The following is a 21840-nucleotide window of genomic DNA, read 5'->3' on the forward strand; positions in this document are numbered from 1 at the left end:
AGACACCCCAGAAATGCCTTGGTGTGCGGCACACTGTGTCTTGTTTTACTGGGCGGTTTCTCTAAAGCACGAGTCATTTAAGGATACTATGTATATACAAAATACTGCTTGTTCATTACCAGCCTGAGGTGTCACAATCTGCTCACAGAGTTTACCAGCTTCCATCCCCAAATTCTGACTTTGGCACCAGCTCTGGGCTGGACCCGCAGAAAGAGAATTTGTATGTTTCTGGCAAGTGCTGCTCAAGAGTCTGGAGGATACAGATTCTTAGTCTGTGCCACAACCAACCCCACTGAAAGTTATTTGGGTGAAAGTCTAATTAGAGATGCATTTCTTCTGCTCCACAAGGAAGCGTGGAGCTGGCTTAGAACTTAACAAAGCGCGTTGATTTCAGAAACCCCGTGTGCGCTGGCGGGGGACGTGAGGCCGGTGCTTGTGCCTCGTACCTGTGTTACATAAGCACGCCCGTACCCCGGTACCGCAGCGGGCTGGAGTCGCTTTAGAACCGAGGGAAGAGGCGGCAGGAGGGAAAAAGGAGAAAAACTCCGTGGAGCGCGAAGGAAAAAGCAGCCAGCATAAACTTTCTGCTGCAGTCTTGCTCATTTCGGCTGAGAGTACTGAGGGGCTCGCCTTTCACAGAGCGGGGCTGATCTCGTTCAGCTTCCCGGCCCCGGGGGCGAGCGCGGCGCGACCGGCTGGGCTCCCCCGCCCGCGGCTCCGCTCGGAGCCGGCTCGGCGCCGGTCCGGAGCCGGGCGGGGCGGTGCCGGTGCCGGGCGGGGCGGAGCGGAGCGGGCGGGCGGCCCCGCCGGGCGGAGCTGCCGCGGCGCCCCGGGGTGCGGAGCAGCGCAGCCGGAGCCGCAGCCGCAGCCGGAGCCCCCCGGCCGCTCGGAGGCGCCGGGAGGGACCCGCGGGCGTCCCGTGCCCGCCCGGCGCCGCCGGCAACATGAACCAGACGGCGACCGTGTCCCACCATGTCCATTGCCACTCGTCCCGGGGCGTCAAGGTAGGGCGGGCGGCAGCGGCGCTCCCCGGCCGCCCCGAGCCCTCTCGCTGCCGGGCCGGGCCGGGCGGGCGAGGCGAGGGACAGCTCCGGCCGCGGGTCCCGCCGGGCGCGGCGCGTCCCGTCCCGGGCAGCGGCACCTTCCGAGCGAGCCCTGCGCGGGTCCGTGCCCAAAGTTCGCCCCGAGGAGGCGGCGGCTCGGCACGGAGCTGCCGGTGTCCCCGAAGCACTGCTCCGCAGTACCGGCACGACGAGGGCTCTGCTTGACGGATGCGGTGTGAAATCGACTTGTGAGACGTGATTTTGGCATTGTGTGGTCGGAACGATGCGGGACGGGACGAAGCGGCTGTGGCGGTGTCCTCACGTGTGGGAGTTGTGTGGGTGCTGTGGCTGGGCAGCGAGGGTGATGGTGCGGGGGGAAGAGCCGAGGGAACAGAGGGCGCTTCCTCGACTGCCTTCTTGCTCAACCTCTGACACCATCCTGCCTTTGAATTGATTGAAAACTACTTTCTAGCCGAGTTACTGCACTCTAGAGTGATAAGGTGAAATCCCTGACCAGATTGGTATTCAGTAGGAAGTATCTCTGCAGAAATAAGGTGGTTTTCTTTTTTCCCCTGAAATAAAATAAAAACGCAGTCAGTGACAATATTTGATTAGTGATTCTTAGTCCTGAAAAAACAACATCGAGAAATTTTATACCAGCTATTTCGTTTCATAGAATGATGTGGAAGCCTGAAGATCTCACTTCAGTGCCTTGGTGTTGGTGCTTCAGGGCAGTGGGTGCCAGGCTGTGCTCAGGTCTGTGTGGGGGGAGGAAACCTGCTGGGGCTTCACTCCGTGCGCTGCAAAGTTGGGGGGTCTGGGGTTTGTCTTCTCAGAAGGAGCAGCTGAACTTCACATCAACGTTAGAAAATTCTCAGTTGGGCTTTATCCCATTAGTGCTGGGAATAAAAATCATGACTTACAGCTGAGGCAGGAGGGGATTAAAGGTATAAATCTTCGATTTGCACTGTCATTTTTATATAGGCTGTGTTAGGCTGTGCAGTGTATGATCAGTAATGCAGAATGTCTGCAGGCTTGGGGATGGGGCGGGGGGTTACCTGTGGCTCTAATGTCCACTTGTGTAAGGGATAACTGTGTCCATCACACCACAGAGCAACCTGTTAGTTTATGCTCATATGGGAAAGGTCATGGGAAGTGATGAATTACAATTGCCCTGGCCTACTTCAAAGAGTCAGCAAATATAATCTTAAATTGCTTAAAACCGTTTCATCCTGTCTAGGTCTATCTCTGAAAGTACTAGAGAACGGAGAGCAGTGTGGTACTTGCTCTGGGAAGTATTCCCTGTTATGTTTGGAACAGCCAATGCTAATTTTTCACTGACAGAAACATTTATTAAATTCATTTGACTGGACTTCTAAGCCAAAACAACAGCAACCACCAATATCAATATGCCATTAAAAAAAAAAAGAAAAAGAGCCAGAGGAGTCAATAGTCTTCAAAAAGAGAGAACATGAATCAGAGCCTTCTAGACATGAGTCCATTTTACAACCAACACAGTAATACTGATGGCATTAGAAAACTGTCTCATTTTTCTGCTCTTAATTCTATGTGTCAGGTGTAAAATGTGCTTTATAAATAGTTTTAAGTGCTTCAGTGCTGAGCCAATGGGTACTCCATGAGAAAGTATTTATGGCTGTAGAAAAGCAGTAACTTCCCTATGGTAATGGGGACCTTGCATTGGAAATTACTTTGAAAATACTTCATTAGTGACCAGACAAATATAAATTGTATTTTAAGCATAACTTCCCAAGAAACAGTTCTAGCAGTTATGAATATTCAAGAAAAAAGGTTACAGAAGAACTTCACACCTATTGGAATGAGATCTTTAAAACCCCTTCTTATTCCTTTTATGTTTCTCCCCAACACATGAACCTGTGGCATCTTGGCTCCTGTGTGCAATGATCCATGTAATGTTACTTCTCAGTGGTTTTTGGATCAGCCACTCTCTGCTCTGTAACACAGCATAAACTTCTGAATTCACAGAACAAGAAGTAGAATGATCCACATGTCCACTAAATTGAATCCTGCAAACTTTATCCATGTCAATTCCCTCTCTGAATCACCCTGGGGCTGCAGGAGGGCTGGTGCCTGAATGGAGGGACACCCCGGCCCCTTTCTCACATCCTTCTTTGTTGAGGGGTGTGTACAACTTTTTGTGTCCGTGAACTGAGTGCACTGCATCCAAAGCAGGTTTAGTGACAGAGAAACAATTGACAGAGGAAAAAGGAATATCAGGCAAGAAAAAAAGCCTAAAGATACCAAACCCGTTGGATAAAATTAAAATCTCCTAAAAAAGCCTTTTGTCTCTAAGACTTTTTACAGCTTATTTTGAGACGATTGCAAACCTTACCACCTTGCTGACACTACTGTGAACAACGATCTTTCACTCTGAGATGTGTAATAAAAACTTTTAGGGTCTAGCTGAGAATGCCAAATACTTGCCTCATTTCTGTATCATTACACCCTTGACTCCAGCATCCCCCCATGGCTATGAAATTGGTTTCATTCTTCACATTTTTGGCTCATCTTGTCAACACAGCAAGTAAATTAGCTCTTACAGGAGAATCACTGAGTTTTGTGCACATCCATGTTGTGCTGATGTCCAAATAATTTTTTAACATTGTTTTTCTTCTGACAGAGAAAAATTCTGTTAAAACATTGTGTGCCTTGCTTGGAGGAAAGAAAGAAAAAAAAAGAAACCCACAATCCAAAAAATAGAAAATAATAATCATCTTGGCTGGCTACGAAAACAAACCAAACATTTGTCTTCAAACGAAACAGTTGTGCTGAATTTACAGGGGCTGTGGAATAGAAGAGTTTATGTCTTGCTCTTAACACAGTCATGACTACAATTTGCTCTTATAAAAAAAAAAAAAAAGTGGAGTTAAGCTAATATTTCTGTGGCTTTCTACATTCTTTAATAATAAAATATTCTCTGCCAGATCACGACTCTCTGCTGTTATCAACCTAATATCGATCTGACTGTGAGCTGGATCATGGAATGAGTTACTAATTGGCATTTCAGAAGCACATAATTACTGTGTAATATAATATGTATGTTATAACCTTTTACTCTTCTTTCTTTCCTGCCTTCCTTTCACTTTTATTTATTCATTAGCTCTTAGATTGTAAACTATAAAAGGAAAGTGCAGATATGTCCTAAGCAAAAACTCTGCAGCAAGTTTCATCAGTGTCCAGGGACTGTATCAGCAATTTTTACATTTCAGGTTTATTGTAGTAGTGTTTTAGCACCTGCTAAGTGATGAGTAGTGGTGTACTAATAGTTTTCTTATTTACAATTAGGTTGCGGAGCACAGACTTTAAAGGGGTTTGTAGTGTTCCCTTTGGACTTCTATGTGTTTACAGCAACTAATTTTTTTTAAACCAAACCTGTGTCTTAGTAGGAAACATCTGCCCACTCCTGCAAACTGCAAACACACCTCCTCCTACAGAGAGAGAGAGAGAGACACTCATATGTAGCTGTTCCTGGTCATATGGTCATAAAGGCTGCTTGGTCACACTTTTTGGGTTGAAACTTCAGGTAGCTGGACCTTTGCATGCCCGCAGGATGTGTGCACACCAGGCCTTGTGCAGATAGGAGAATCACTGCAGTCTACCAGCTGTTTAGGGAATAAATCCTTAAAATGAGAGCAGCATTTCTGAAATCCATTACACCAAAAGCAAGTCACTACAGATAATCTCAGTGAATGTTCAATTATGAACTAGCCAGGATAATACACAGTGAAGGGCACAAGTGTTACAGGGCTGTGTCATTGGTAGGAACACAGTCTATGGCAGCATAATAATGCAAAAAAAACCCCCAAATATGTGGTACATTTAGAAAGAATAAGTTTGCATGGTGTTTTGTTTAAGGCAGTACAGAATTCGAGCAGTGCTGTGCCGTGTACCAACACGTTTGCCTCTGTGTGAGGAGCTGCAGCTCCAAGGACGTGCAGTGTGGTGGTGGCTGTGGTGGCAGGAGGGGACTGGCCATGGGGACACAGCTCACTGTCACACTGCTGGATGTGGCCAGCTCAAAATGCATGCTTGGAACAAAGTAAATATTTCTATTTTCCAAAACACTGAGCAAATGTACAACACTCTTGTGTTTATTCTATTCTTGAGACTCTGTCTGGAGGTGCACAGTGACCTGTTAGGGGACTCAAAAAATTATAGATCATAGCAGTCATTAAAGAGACTGGCTTGGAGCATGATAGAAATGTGTTAAGTGTTGTTGCCTGAATGCATTTTTAGGCATCCTCATCATCTGCACTCGCTTTTCTTTCGTTCTGGCAAACTGGTTTTGATCATATTTGTGTTGAGTAGGATTGCTGGTGTTATTTATTTGTATTTTGTAGACCAAAACAACATGCATGATGACTCATACATATGTGTGGGGAAGACAAACTAGAGGTCTCTAGGTGGAAATTTGGAGACCAATTCACAGTTTGTAAATCTTCCCATTTCCATGTATTACTTTTCCATATTTTTTCAGTCTCCTTCCCAACATCTGTATTAACAGAGAATAACCAAGCTCTTTTCTTCTTAAAAACAGTCCTTCCTGCATCATAAGAAGAGGCAGGAAAGAGGAAAAAAACCCATTTGAAATGCTCATATTTCCCCCTTCCAGTCTGTGAAAAAATAATTGCTCCATGTCAAAGGTAACATCAAGATTAGTTAACTAGTACTAGTTAAAAACTAAAAGAGAGAGAGAAGGGGAAAGAGCTGTCAAATCCCAAGCTGATGCTGTAAGGAGCAGCACAGTGTCTCCACAAGTCTGGTGCTCAGGCCCAGTGTGTCCCAGCAGCAATTGCCCAGCATTCCACAGCCAAGATGGAAGTGGTTGGGGTCTCTCCTTGCAGGGGAACTCAGTCCCATTGCCAGCTGATGGAGTGTGTTTGCTGGCACTTCCTTGCCTGTACAAATTTTAATATGCTTTCAAAACTTTCCACTCTTAATTCCCTGCTCTTTTCATAAAATTTAAAAGCAATTGGCAAAAAGTGCAAGTACTCCTGTATGCATGAATATATACTGATTCTGTGGTATAGACTTGAGATATATAATATATAGCCATACCCCATGTGTTCTAATACATAGATAATTAATGGCTTTCAATGTAATCCTGATCATAGGAATTTAGAAGGCAGTCACTTTAAAACTAATAAAACAAAGATACATGAACGTGGTGATGAATTATAATTAATAATGTGTTAGTACTTTCCTGGATTATAATAATACAAAAATTTTCCTACTGCCCATCATTACTTTAAGAAATAGGGCATTGTTTGATTCTCTTTGAAGCCACTTTGGGTCTGTGAGTGTTATGTAACACTTTCCTGAATGGATACCACATCATGAGGAATTTAATCTTTCTCATTCTTTAATCCAAAACTGTTTTACTAACCATGTGTTAAGAAAATTTTGTGCTTACTTTGTTCAGTATTTCATTCTTAAACTTAGCATGGTAAGACTGGCATGCAGTGTAAGACCTGAGCATTGTTTTGCAATTTGCTTAGGATCTTTCTTGTTTAAAGATTTTTATCTGAGGTCCTCAAATTGAATTATTAATGTTAAGTTATGCAGCATCCAGGTTTGTGACTGCACTGTGTTAATCATTTGACAGGTTTTTGGATCACTGACTTTGACTTCTCACGTGCTGACAACACCCAATGTTACTGGCAGCATGGGCCGGAAGCAAAGCAAAATTAACTTCTATGATTGTTAAAAATGAGGCACCTGATGTGGCAGAATGCCTTGGGGGCTTTTTGTTTCAGAGAGAGAATGAGACAGGCAGGTTTGTTACACTGTGAATGGAGCTAAGAGTGATTCACAGCAATATACGCCAACCCAAGGGACCCGAGGGAAGGAACACCTAGAATCAGAGTCATCAGCTTAATTAAAGACTCTCCACAGTGCTGAGCTGGGAAGCTAATGCAACTGCTGCAGATGAGAGAGTGATTTATTTCATTTTAAATTTAACCAGTGAAATAGTTTGAGTGAATTATGCTTTAAAATGCTAATTTCTCAGTGCTGATGGCAAAGGGAGCTCCAGTGCCCAAGCTGAGTGGTGGGTGTATGCTGTGGGTCTCATCCCCACATCAGGAGTGCCAGAGGGAGGGAGGATGCTGGGGCCTCCAGGGAAGCAGGATAACATCCAAAGATGTTTAAAGCTTAGTGATACTTATCCTGGCCTTGAGCTGCTGACCTCTTCCCTGAGGATACACCAGAAAAATAATCCAAAGTTAGAATTTGAAAAGGAGGCGAGTGGAACTGCAGAGATGGAGACGGCTGTTCAGCTTGAGTTTGTGTGTGACCTTGCCAAGGGAAAAGGATGTGGAGGGTGAGCCCTGGGGAAGTTTTGCAGAAAGTTGAGAAGGAAATAGAGATGATATCTGAAGGACACCTTGAGGCAGCGGCAGCAGCTTGGCGGGAGAAGGCAGAGACAAGGGAGTCTCAGGGAGACGGAATCTGAGCGCGACTGGCTGCTAACGGCAGCTGGCAAGTCAAGAAAAATCAGAGTGGGGTATTGTATTTTAGCTCCAGCTAAGAAGTTGTTCCTTTGAATATTGGCTGTTGGATTAGATTACGTTGCTAGATCTAACCTGTCACACAGAAGTTGTTGCAGAAAGTCACAGCCTAAGGAGAAACCAAGAGACAGAGACAATGTACTTTTTTGGAAAAGTGACAGAGATGAGGTTTGCAAAGTTATCTCAGTGTGGAAGCCTTAGAAGCAAGGGAGCACAGTGTCTGCAGGCTTCATGCTGGGGAAAACCCCCATATGTATATATAAATATGTATAGATCTGGAAGAGTTAGGCAATATGGGGAAAAACAAAAAAATATATACACAGGGTTAGTTATAATTAAGTCCACTGTTTTGTGTAGTAACATAGAAAAAGTAACAAAAGAAAGCCGAAACCAGGAGTTTTTTTTGAAAGTTATGATAATAATTATGCAAGTGTTTCCCCTTTTCAAAAAGGTTTGGGGGAGCATACAAGGATAGTATTTTGGTAATCTTTGTCCAAATCTAGCTACCTCTGCAATAATAGTTTATCACTCTGAGAAACAGTAACAGCACACATGTTAAATTATTTTAAAAAAACCTGTAAATTGTTTTAAAATTCTTCTGTAATGTTTTAATTGATGTAGCTCATAGAAAATGAATATTTCACTAGTAATAATGAACCTATTACTTCTTGTATAACCTGAGTTACTTCTGTAAATAACAGATGTCACATATAGCCATTCAGTGACATTTCTGCACAAGGATTTCTAAAAATTGTCATGTCAGCACAATGGTGGTGAAATCAAAATTAATGGTATTTGTGTAGCAAAAGTGGGTGAGCTTCTGTAATTTACAGTAGTAAACATCAGGGGTGCTTAGCAAGTAACTAAGCACAGAAAAATTGATGCTATTATGTTAAAGGGTAACACTTAGGTTGTTTTATTTTCCTGCAGTTTGAGAAAATCGCAACATGCTAGTGCTTAGTATCAAACTTGCTTTTAGGTTTATATCATTAAAAAGATGAACTCTGTCTTCAAAGGTGGCTGTTCTTTAAGGGGGCAGTTGTGTTCCTCCTGCTGCCAGGCAAGCACCGTGCCTGATCCCATCCTAAATGTCCTTTTCACCAGTGGTGCTTTGCCCAGGGGAAGTCCCTGGCTGGCAGCGTGTTCTGCAGCTGTTCCTTGGAGGGGCACCTCTGTAGGTGCAGAGGGAGAGAGTTTCACACCCCGTGGATAAGTGAGATGCAAACGTTTTCTGTGCTGACAAAACCGGGACCTGCTGAAGGTTCTTCACAGGAGGAGGGAGGGAGGAAGCTGGGGCAGATGCTGGTGCCTGGTGGTCTCACTGGTGGCTGTAAATGCTCTGTTCATGCTCCTGCAGAAGGTGGAGGAGTTTTTCCAGGGCGGGGGATGGTGCTGGAGCTTTCCCCAAGATCTGCAGCACTGTGCAAGTCAATGCACCAAAGTCCATTAAGCTTAAGGGGAGCTGATCTCTTGATGCCAGTGGTGAGGGCTGAGTGTCCCTCTGGGGATCCCATTTCCTCAGCCCCTGCCGCCCAGGTAAACGATCTGTCAGAGATCTGAAACGGTATTTCTGTCTCTGGGTTTACTCTTCACTACAACAGTCAAGGAATGAAGAATATTTATTGGAATATTTATTAGCCTTATTAATGTTTTTAAAATAGTGGTTTCAGCACTGTAAAGACAAGAGTCTATCCCTTGGCTTCGTTTTTCCCTGGGTATTATAGATGAGTAGCAGGCTTACATTTTGAAATAAACTTTTTTTTCTTTTGTAAAATCAATTGCTTAGGCAGGAGAGTTCCTGACTTTCCAATTAAGCAATTTATCTAAAAGAAATCTTTTTTTCCCCTTCCCTTCAGAGCATTAAACCCTTACTCAGCTTGAAAGCCACATCAGTCTGCCAGTGTGGGATTAATGCCACAAACGTTCCTGCTCATATTTGCTGCAGAGATGACCTGCAGACATGACCATCATGTTAAAAAATAGCTTTTATAATTCCTTGTGCCTGATAACTGAGAGCCAAAACCTGCCTCTGTTTTCCTGTATTTCTTCTTACTGGTTAGAGGAGGGGAGCAGGCACAAGACCTGGTGCTTTGTGAACACACAGCCTGGCATCCTAAAACCTGGAGTAAGGCTGGTCCCACTGCACACCAGGAAGACTTAGGGCTTATTTTGGCTTTTTGGATAAATCTTGGGAAGGGAGGAGACTTGTCCTTTTCCTCTTAACCTGTTTGCCCATTGTCAGTATAAGTAAGCTTGAACATGTTCTGAGATGCTCAGCGCAGCTCCTGAGTGCTGAAAGGAATCAACCCCTCCCAGCTTTTGAGCTTTCCCATCACTCCCATTTTACCTGTACAAGCAAATCCAGCGTGTGTGTGTGTCGCACTGAGAAGCACAACAGTGTGTTTATTCAATCTCTGTCCTAACCTTGCTCCTCTGAGAGGTTGGAAGGAAATTGCCATGCTTCTGCATTTTCTTCTTATTATTGAGGATGTATTAGCTTCCTCCTGCTTGTAAGGATCCTTTCCCCAACTCTTCTGCTAATCCAAACCCAAAAAACCATTCTAGCAGTGCTGAAATGATTGACTAAAGGTTTTCTTGTTGTAATTTTGCATATCAGTAATTTCTTAGTGGATTTTTTTTTTTCGTACAGGACACAATGCTTTATTGCTGGAGCTGAAAACTGGAAATTGGAGTTTGGTGTAGACTCACACCTTCTGTTACCTCTGGCGGTAACTGTTCATCCAGGCAGAGATTCTGCAACTGTTTCTGATGAGCTTTTCCATGGCATTAAAGCTGGCTTTTTCAGTTAACTGTTTCTCTTAGGAGGTGGAAGGAAGCTTTCCATGACTTAGCAGGCTGACCCAGCTGCCTGAAGGTCAGGGTGACCTCAGCACTGTGGTGAGGGGAGCTGAGGCCTCTCACTCGCTTTTCCTTTGTGGCTTTCTGTTTTCTTGTGGGTTTGAGTCCTTGTGGGTTGTTTGCCTGGGCAATCATGAGCAAGTGCACCACCGTGGCATAAAAAGAGATGGTGCCAGTCATTGGGCAGCCTGCAGGGAGCTGGCTCTGCCTTCATGCCTGTGTTGCTCTGGGACAGCAGTAATTTTGTGGGGAAACTAAGCAGAAAGAAAATGGATGGCAGAAAACGACTGAAAAAGAAGGAGAAGAGAGAGAAAAGTTAATCTCAGAGCCACTCTGATGGCCTCAGGAGACACATCTGTTGATGGCACATCATATATAACTTACTCAGGTGAGCACCTCTAAGGCTTAGGATGATTTTTGCTTTCTGAGGTGACAGGACTGTGATGATACTAGAAACCTTTTCAAATAATTTTTCACGCAATATTATCTGACTGCTGGGAGTCAATACAACCAAGGATTTGTCTCTTTAAAGACCCAATATATACAACCTATGGCTCTCTTTCCTAGTGATCATTTTTAAGCTGTGAATTCCCTACATTTGCCTACAGTAAAACCTCAACTGACAACCACGAGTACATATTTTTTGTATAGATTTAGTCTGGAGTTTGAAAAATCTCAGTTTTATAATTCAACAGCTGTAATGTGTTTTCTGGGAACATTAATGTTTCTGAAACTTGATTATGCAAATATTTGCAGAGGGCAAACAAATGCTCAGCAAACAAATCCATAACATCATTAAGCAAAGATTGGTGGTTTTCCTTTTTCATAGTATTTGTGCTTCTCTAAACATTTCCCAAACTCTCTGGATGCCTCTTTCCCCTCAGTGATTTAGAAGTCTCTGGTGACATTAATTGCATCCCAAGAAAGGTCACCTTTACGTGTGAAACCCATCAAGAAGCTGAGGCTGTGCTAAGCTATTTTTTGAGATATCTTTACCAATATTTTATAGTTTCAAAGAACTTTACCAGCATCATCAGAATTATAACTAGCACTAAGCACTGTTCAAATTTGAGGACCCTTAAAGAATGAAGAACAAGAATTTTAGATGACCATTGGCCCCTTGGTTATTGGTGGGCAGCTGTGCTTTTCCACATCCAGTACTTGAATACCAAGACATTGAGTTGGCGGTTATGCTGCAAAAGAGATTTTTTTCATGAGTTATAACTAAAATTACGTTGTGTCAGAGTTGTTGATTTTGAAGTTGTTTCTTGCCATACATGTTGGCTTGAAATTCTGCAGGGTCACTGTAGCAATCCTGAGACAGGCAAGTTATATTTGGATTGAGCTCCAGACACGTGGAAGCGAGAGGCTCATTCTCTACTGGGCTTTGTGTTCCCAGCACAGCTCTGTCGTTTTTGTACTGGATTGAGCTGCATAAAATAAATGCATTTATAGTCTCAGGCACTGTTCAGAATGAGTGTTGTGTATAAAATTGCTTGCTGAAGTAACTCGCCTGATGCTGCAAGAGAGATGGGCCAAGAGAGAATTTGGGTCACTATACCTAAGAAGATTTCTGTAATTAAACTGGTTTGCATTTTTACATGAAGTAGTTGAAAAAGCTTTAATGTTTCAACCTATCTATCCCCTTTCCTCCTGAAACATATTTTTATAGCTTCAGATCTAAATCATTTAGCACCGAATTTTGATAAAGAAAAAGAATCATCATTGCAGGATTTTGAAGAACTTATTTCTCAGGTTGAGAAAGATATCTAAATGTATTTCCTGCATGTGTCACCTTCTGAGTACTCTAGCCCTACAAAATAAAGCTGGCATGGGTTAGATGCCATGGAACTAAGAAAGAATGAGTTTGAATGAAAAAGAAATAATAACTGATTGTCAAGATTTTTATGTTTCATTTTCAAATTGTAATCAAAAAAATACTGTGTACTCTCGTTTGATGAATGCTGCACACACTGCAGAAAAAGTGCACTGCAAGATTTTGGAAAAGTGCCTGCAACTGATACAGTGGGTTTTGAGAAGATTTTTATTTTTTATGGTTCAGTATTTTTTAAAACACTGACAATTCTCAAGTTGCCTTCTTGCTTAGGTCAATTATTTTTTGAGAAGGGATGCAATGTGCTCATTATTTTCCAGTATTTCTTCTATATTGTTGCTGCAGAGAAAGCAGAGAGTAAAGTATGTGAAAGCACAAAGATCAGTCTTTAATGACTTCTGCATTTAGAGCATAGAAATGAAACTACTAACATTACAGTTTAACACAGATTTTCATTTCTATTTAATAACAGCTTTGAATGATGACTTGTGTCATTGATCATGCACACTTCCACAATCAGCATTTGTAGTTTAACTTTTAAAATTAAAATGTTGAATACCTAAAGGTATAGGCTGTATAGAGTAGTATGTGATAATGTAAGAGTTCCCCAGATTAGTACTTTGAATGTTTGACAAAGTCTCATAATGTCAAAGTTTAAATTATTCAATAGCTACAATTCTGCTGCAGAAAGTGCAGTGTAGATTATGAGACACAAAAAGAAGCATGTTCCAGATGAAGTAGCTGAGTAAATATATCATGTGAGTGGTTGATAAAGTAGCTAAATTACTGTAAACAAACAATAAAACTTCTTAGAGGAAATATCTCAGAGAAATTGCTTATTGAAAGCTTAAAAAGATAAATGCAAATTGTAAATATGTAAAGACTGGAGGGCAGTTTTTTGATATAAGTTGTAGGTTCTCTTGGCTGTCTGTCTAATAGAGACTATATCCTTGAACAGTAATGACTATTCCCTCTGACACAGAGTGAAGCATAGCAGATGAGAGTTGATATAAGATGGACCAAATCTATTTTTGCCATTAAATACTTACAGAAATATTTCTGGGCATTGTAATATGAAAATATTCAGTAAAAGGAAATGTTAAGACTGTATACATCATTAATCAACTTTAAGTCATCTTAATGGGTAAGAAATTGCTCCCTAGATATTTGTTTTGTTACTGAACTCAGTTCTGCAGAGCATCAATTCACTACATACCACACAAACAGATTTTTTTTTTTTCTTTTCATTATCTTTGATAATTTTAGTTTCCAAGAAAATATCCAGGCTGGAATTGATCATCCTCTACCCCTAAGGCTGAAGATGCCGAATATATGATTTTATGCCAAAAGTATTTGTGGAAGCATCGAAGTTCTTGCCTGCCAGCCAGTGGCCAGATGCCATCAGCAGCAGAGGTGGCTGGGAGTTTTCAAGCTGGAGCCAAGATGTTGTAAAGTGTCCAGGGAGGCCTTAGAGCAGCCTTGCAACACATAAAGGGCAACGCTTTCCATCTTGTGAGAAAGATGGGGACAGACTTTTTTAGCTGGGCCTGTTGGGATCAGGAAAGGCGTAATGGCTTTAAGTTAAAAGAGGGTAGATTTAAACTAGATATAAGGATATATTTTACAATGACAGTGGTGAAACACTGGAACAGGTTGCTCAGAGAGGTGGTAGAAGGCTCATCCCTAGAAACATTGGAGGTCAGACTGGATGGGGTCCTGAACAACCAGGTCTAGTTGAAGATGTCCCTGCTCATTGCAGGGTGGTTGGACTAGATAACCTCTGAAGGTCCCTAACAACTCAAACTATTCCATGATTCTATGAAAAGGAGAAAATTAAAAGTACTATGAATCACAGCAGAGTTGTCAATTATATCCCCCCCGTCTAATGGGAGGCAGCCTGCAAGGTCTGGAATAATTTGTGTTTTGGGGGATCGTACCTTGCTTTGTGGCAACTTTTTCTCTTTTTATTTTTCATTATATTTTTCATTGTATTTCCATGTATTTTTCATCCTACGGCTTGTAGAGAACTCTCATGTAGATGAAAAGGTAGTGGTAATGAGTTGAGCTGATGAATCTTTCAGAGCAAAACAGGAGAAAAAGAGATAAAATATTGCAACTGTTTTCAGTAAGGGGGCTTACTTGAAAATACTTCATTTCTGATTCTCAGTGTTTTCTCAAAATGACACTTAAAGAAAAGATGATAAAAAGTTCCTAAGATAATGAAGATAGTAAGAGGTAATAGTAAAATGACACTGATAACCCTTCTGAATTCAGTATTATTTTATGTGACTACTTTATTCATTATGATTTATGGAGAATATCCCTGGCTACAAAAGCTAGATAATAGATGGGTTTTATCTTTTTAATAACAGATCTAATCCCACAATCATTATTTAATCAAAAGTTCTTCTTTTCAGACATTTTCTTGCGTGTGTTTTTCTGAGTCAAGACTGTGATACTTAAGAGTTTCCATAGGTGACAATTTACATTTTCAAAAAACACATCAAGAAATGGTCGCGGTCTTGCCACGTGCCCACATGATGAACAATTAAGCACTGTTAATTCCCTTCTGACAATGAGGCAAAGGAAACTTAAATTATCTTGCACAAGGCTGCTGAGGGCTTGGTGTTAGAAGTGATGAGACCTTGAGGGTTCCTATCTCTTTTCAATACACAGCTGAAATACAATATTCAGGAGGAAATGTACCAGTCTTTTTCCTTTTTAAGACAAAGTGGCAGAAGTCCTGTTGATTTTTAAGAGGACAGCGTCATTTGGTAGGTGACTCTTGAATTCTCTATAAGTCAGCTGTGGGCTCTTGGACAAGATGCAGAATATAGCTGCTGTTGTATTTGGGGTTTTGGGTTTTTTTTTCTTTCAGACAGGATGTGTTTGTAGTCACCTTTCCTAAAGAGATAGAAGGATCCAAAATTTGGAGGAAATATATTCTGTAAATAAAGATTATTACTATGAAGAATATTTAATTACTTTTGTATTGTCAAAGTAATGGACTGATGTAGTTGTAATCTTCAGTGCAGTGTGAAGAAGAGAGGAGGGACATAAAAATAAGGAATATCTTCCCTGTCCAACCACATTTGATTGATTTGCTTGTCGCTCAGTGAGAAATGCCACAGAGCTGGGAAATCTGTCTGGCTCTGCTGAAGGAGTTTGAGTTATGTTTCTCAATAATGTAGCTTTATATTTAGTGGTCACTTACAAAGATTTTTGCCCTTCTTTCCTGAAGGCAAGATATGATCCAAGTTTGCAGATGAGATGAAAGCTAGTGATGTTGAGTGCAATCAACATGCATCAAATGATCTTCTGAGGAAACTTGATTGTACAACTTTCTTGAGGCTGACTCTAGGGCTTCGTGGATACATCATTTCTTCGTAGAACACTGAACATGCTGGAGGAATATACAGCATGTATAATGCATGCTGTAGCAGCATGCTGATGAAATGTGGATGGAATGTAATAATAAAACCAGAGTAATTGTTGAAATCTGCTGCAGATCCTGAGCGTAATTGATAAATAACTACCAATAACCAGAGCAATAACAGTTTCGCTATGCACATGCTCAGAAGCAGTTTAGGTTCTCAAGGGAAGTGGAAGCATGTCTGGGTTTTTCTTGGGTTTCAGGAGCAGGGCTGCAGTGCAGGTGCTCTTTCCGTGGTGCAGCAGCCTCACAGGGCCTTGCTGGGAATGGGAACATCCTGTACAGAGACATCTTTGCACCCTGGTGGACTCAGTTAATCAGATCTGAGTGGGAACACACAGAGAGTTCCACTGTCCCACCTGATGTGTGATGACTCTCTGCTGGAATGGGATCACACCTGACCAGGGCCTTGTACCCTCTATTACTTGATTTCAAAACTGTTTTGAAATAATATGATTGTGCTGGTAATGACTGCAAGGAGAGCAAGCTTGGATGGTCTCTCTGCCATGGCTGGAAGATGCCTTGAATGTTCAAGCACATTAAATACATACAAAGTGCTGGGTGGCTTTGTGATTTAGTATGATGATAGGAACTCCCACTGATCTTCTCCTTAATCCCATTTCAGTAGGTGGCTCTTGGACAGTTAGTAGTAGCCTGCCAATGATTATGTCAATTTAATGCCAGCTTCTAAATTTTATTTAATTGCTGTGAGACTAACTTTAGGTTTCTGGTGCAATAACATTTTAGTAATTAGTGACCTAACAGACATACAATACTGCAACAGTCATTTGGATGAAGGTTTTGTTGGTTAAAAGAAGATCAGGCGCTCTTTCTATAATTAAGTGTGGCTATGAAAATGGAGGAGCAGCAAATGCAGCACAGGCAAGGCAAGAGAGAAGATCTTGGTTCTGCAGATGTGCTGGTGCGGCAGCGAGGTCTGTCAGCCAGAGGGACGGGTGGATAGAGAGGCGGCTAAGGAGAAGGGGTAATTGCCATGAGCCATCACAGCCTTCAGCCCCTTAAAGAGCAGCTGATGAGATTTACCTGCCCTCTGGCTGAGGTGTCCCCTGGAGATCTCCTAGGGTGGGAAAGGACCTGAGACAGGTATTTTGAGAGAGGTGTAAGGGTCACTTATCACTTGCATCTGCAGCTGAAATGATAAATGCAGTGCTTGTGCGAGCTGGGAGTGACAAAGCTGGATCCTTCCATGCACTCCTGACTTCTGAGGATGTTTCTTACACAGCTGGAAAAGGACACCATGAATTTTGGGATAGCCATGGGGCAGAGCTGAAGGTGTAGCCACAAGCTCTGGGAAGGACTGGACACCTCTGAGGAAACTGAGCATTGCAGGGAGCTTGGAGTGAGATATCTTCAGGGTCCCTTCCAACCCAAACCATTCTGGGATTCCATGACTCAAATGTCACGTCGTGTTGCTAAATTGGAAATTTGCAGCAGCTTTTTTAAAACAAATGTTTATATTAAATCCCCCCATATCTGTGAGAATTAGAAGTTGCTAGTTTCAATGAGTAGTTTTTTCCAAAGAAATTCCTCAGAGAATAAAATGAAGGAGATCTTCTCATTTTTGTATCAATGCTTCAGTTAAATATTTATAAATAGAAGCTTCTCTGTTGTATTTTGAAGCCAGCCTGTTTCTCAGATATGTATTAGTGTCCAAATCTGTCACTATAACATCCTGAATCCTTTAATTAGGTTTGCCAGTTCATGAGTAAAATAAAGTTGCTTCATCAGATGTTTCTTTGAGACAGAAAAGATGTTTCCTTGATGTCTTGAGTTATTTACATTTTCTGCAATGCAAATTCTAGATGTAGCCTTTTAGAAAGCTAAATGAGCTTGAAAAATAGAGGTCATATCAGAAATGAAGACTCTTCCTTCAGCTCAAGAATTCATAAAGTAGAAATTGCTATCACAGTTCCCTCTTATATGGCAACAGACCCTTCCTGCCTTCCTGCCTTTTCCTTCTCCTTCCTTTCCACAGTTTTTACCCAGATGTTACAATATAAGATTCCCTATAAATTAACAATATAAAAGTACTTAATTGATATGCCTTTTTACATTTTCTAGCAGGAGCTGTAGAATTTTATAGCAAGACCATCTTCACTGTGGATGAAACCTTGTCAGAACCAGGGTTGTTGCCCGTGGTATGAAACAGCATAGCTAATACCATGAACCAGTCCGAGAGACAGAGTGTGGTCTGGCTGCCTTCTCCTGACAGGGCATGTGCCAAAAAACCATAACAAATTAAAACAAATATGCAAGGTTTTACACTGTATGTGAGCAAGTACTGTACCTCTGGGTTCTACCATGTGTGTTGTTCCAAGGAACATTTGAATGAAAAAATGCTGGTTTGGCTCATCTGAGGGCCTTGAAGGTCCAAACTCAACTTGTCTAGATTCAAAGATATTTAAATGGAGTGTAAAAGTTTTAGATAACCTTCAATGAAAAATATTTTTGGAGCACTTGTATGTTTTGCACTTAATCTTACTTTTAGAACTGAAAGTTTTATGGGTTTTTTTTCTCTAAAGTAGAAATGGACCTTTAAGTAGAAAGACTCATGCCTTGCACAACCATAGCCTTCTGCAAGTTTTTTGTGTTGAACTGGGGTCAAATTTCCCATGCTAATAATGAGATAAAGATTCAGATTGTGGAGTAAAGTTGATGATCAGTAACAGCTGGTTTTGGTAACCAAGTGAAGACTTTAGAAAATGTTACTATTTCAGAATAGTTCTAGATCACATTTAATAATGATTTAACCAATTCTTGGTAAAAAAACCTCAACTAAAAAATGAAGAATATTTTGGCAAAGAATATACAGCCTTGTAAATGGAAATTAAATGCAACAGAATTTGACTTGAATCTCAAACACTTTATATGATGCAGCTGAAAGGTTTGATATTGTCTCCTAATCTGTAAGGAGATAAAAGCTCAGGGTAGACTGACAAGCATTTATTTCATTAGTGATCCCACATGTGCTTCTCACTGCTAAATTTCAAAAATTTAAAGTTTACAGACCACTCATATCTTATTATCTATCAATCTATTCTTATTAGAATAGATTAGAATCTATGCTCAAAAGAAACTGTTTTTATCTCATGTGATTTTCTCTTCATACTTATGCTTACATTATGTCTTACCTTTCTTCCAGGTCAACGGATAAGTGTAAGTTTTTGGGGTCATACTGTTCAGCATTTTGTTCTGCAAAAGTGAAACTTTTTGTTCTAAAAGAAATATCAAAGCTGGTTCTGTAAGTCAAACTTCACAGCCTGACCCCCAACTTAAAGCAGCTGGGGATGTTAAGACATTTTAAGAGTAAACAAATAAATATTAATTCTCTTTCCATCCCCTAGTTTGTTACAGCTGGTAGGATTAAAGAGGTGAGCAGCAGAAGGCTTATGGGTCTTTCCAGAAGAGGAGCAGAGGGGTTGCAGGCAAAAACCGCTTTGGAGATTGGAAAATGTCAAGTACCTTTTAAAAAAAAGTCAGCCTAGTTAAAGTTTATTTGACCAAAAATGGTGATAAAACACCTAATGTACTGTGTGTGAGGGTGCTAGTTTTCACATTAAAGATATAAAACAAATTTAAAATACCATAAAAATCGTAGTGCTTTGTAAACTGTTAATAGAATGACATTCTCCTTCTCTTCTTGGGACTATCTGAGTCTGACTTCTGAAACTCATGTTACTGCCTTAGAGTCTGTGCAAACACAGCCACCTCATGGGATCCCTACTGAGGATATTTCTTGGATATGAAAATGATGTTTTCTTTAGAATCAATCCCATGGCAGCCCTGAAGGTATTTTTGGTTAGTTTTCATCAGAAACAGGAGACTTAAAATGCCAGAAACAATGCCTTAGAATTCATCTTCTAAAAGTGACATAATTTCCAGCTTCCAGTGAGGAATTAGGCTCAGGATTGGATGAAATCAGTTTAATGTTTTCCCTTCAGCTGGCTACTCAAGGTGGCCAAAGCAGGTTTATGTCAGGAGGAGTTGCTGGTGCTCCAGCTGTATCGACTTCAGCCAGTTGATCCCATCACACTGCAACCCTGTGTAGCCACATGTTGCCTCTGTTGCATGCCAGTTAGAGAGTCTTGGTCTAATTCTTGGTGTGCAGCAAATTAATTAGTTAATTAAGAGTTAAATAAAGTCTAAGAAAAATTTTTAAAATGAGCAACCAGTGCATTGACCTGGAGTTTGCCCTTCTGTGATAAGACAATTCACATTTCCAGTTCTGGAAAAGGGGGAACCCCCTCCCCTGCCAAGTACTGTATCAGTGCAGTGAAATGCAGGTGGTTGAAATATTCCTGAGTATTTCAGAAGTAGCAAAGATTTCCAAAGGCAACAGAATTTGTGTAGAAGCAGCAATGGCTGTAATGGACATGTTCTGGGGAGTCCTGTGTTACTACTGAGTAGCTGTCCAGGGAGGTAAACCTGAAGGCAAATTTCTAAATATGATTAAAAATAACATATGCATAATCTTTAAAAAGCTTTTAATTAGAGAGGTGCCTGTGTTTAAAGCATCAACAGACACTGCAGAACTGTGCCCTGGAATATCTGCTTATGCCTGAGGTGGCACAGACAGGCTGAGCCGCAGGCAGGCGGAAACGGTGGGCACAAAACTCCCTCCAGTGTTTGCATAAATGCTAATAATGCATTAGCTCTCTGTGAGGAATTTGTGGGGGAATTAGCATCCAGGTCACCAAACTGCATGTTTTTGTCCCAGGCTGATCTGCTGGGGAAAGAGAGGTAGCTGGCACCAGTGCCACCCCCGTGGTGCTCTGTGGATGGTTGTCGTTAGTGATTACAACTTTCATGTCTTTAATTACTGAGATGCTTTAATTCAGTCTGATACAAAATAACTTAAGGCTCTGTGGATTCTCATTTTTGCTTTTTTGAAAACAGGGTTTCATAACAGAGCCTGAAATTTAGCTCACTCTGAACTTTCTAGAAGTTGCCGACTGTCAGTAAGTTTGGGACCAGTTCTGACCAAGACAGTTTATGGCTTTCTGGTAAACCACGTGAAAATTTGAGGGTTTGGAGGCATTCCCTCATACTCATTATTTCATGTCCGAAGGGAAAGCTCAGGGTATTAAATTTTCAGGTTACTGGCAATTTTTTTTTTCGAGTCCAAGTAAGTGCTTTTGTCCACAAGGGCCCTCCAAAATAGACATTATCTACATCCTAAACAGCAAACAAACAACAACAAAAAGCATATGGAGAGGAAAGTGATTTATGAAGCTTGTAAGTAAGCACTCATTTATTTGCAGTTTTTTAATACATCTAAACAAAAGGATTTTCCTAAATCCACTTGAATGGCATTATCATGTAGGCAAAGTAATGCAAAACAACAATCTGATTATCTTTCTTTTGTCTTGTGGCACTCAGTGTTGATCCAGCACAAAAATAGGAGCCAGATGAAGAGCAGCACTGAGTTAAGTGACTAATGTAACTCATCCTCTTGGTTAAAAATGTTTATCTGCAGTCAAAGCTGCAACAGCCTGTAAATGGCTTAGAGAAATACCCTTGATGAAAGCCGTAGAAGCATGTGCTTAATTTTACTTAAAATGTGAATGCTTTGCTTTGAAAGGGAAAGAAATGCATAGCATAAAAGTAATTTTAGAAAAATATAATTAAAAGTGCCCATATAGTCTTTATTTGGCTGTGATCAACAACAATATTATAGTCAGATCCCTATTGCACTTGCCAGGCAAAATGGAGAAACAGTGATGGATGGGATAACGGAAAAACGGAAAGAAATGGATGTACAAATTACTGAGGGTATTTTTAGTGCTTTCCTTTGGGGGTCTTGCTTCAGCAGGGAAATCTGGGCTTCCACAGGTACTTGAGTGAGAAATCAAAATTATGCTTGGAGTGAGGGACTACCTACAGCTACGGGGGGGTTTATTAGGAAAAGAGGGTTTTCTCAGAACTTTTGCCATCCTTTGTGAGCTTGTAGGGAGAAACATTCTGTTCCCACCCAGAGACTTGAGGACCATTCCCTGCAATGTGAGCTACGTCCCTGCTGAGCCCCAAGTTGCTTCTCAAACGGGTCTGTCTCTCTGGTGCTCTCAGTTTGCCCCAGTGAAGCCATTTCCTCACCTTCTGAGT

At 41.4% G+C, this 21840-nt stretch overlaps 1 protein-coding gene across 1 annotated transcript in view; it reads left to right on the forward strand.

Annotated features, from left to right (window-relative positions):
* Positions 1–872: 872 nt before the first annotated feature.
* DPP10 (dipeptidyl peptidase like 10) overlaps positions 873–21840 on the forward strand; it is a 453359-nt gene continuing 432391 nt past the window's right edge. The window contains exon 1 of the mRNA XM_039555127.1: positions 873–1004. Within this exon, the coding sequence (XP_039411061.1) occupies positions 945–1004 (60 nt within the window). The 5' untranslated portion in view covers positions 873–944. The remainder of the gene's footprint in view (positions 1005–21840) is intronic.

Source organism: Corvus cornix, chromosome 7, assembly GCF_000738735.6.
Source record: "Corvus cornix cornix isolate S_Up_H32 chromosome 7, ASM73873v5, whole genome shotgun sequence".
NCBI classification, from domain to species: Eukaryota; Metazoa; Chordata; class Aves; order Passeriformes; family Corvidae; genus Corvus; species Corvus cornix.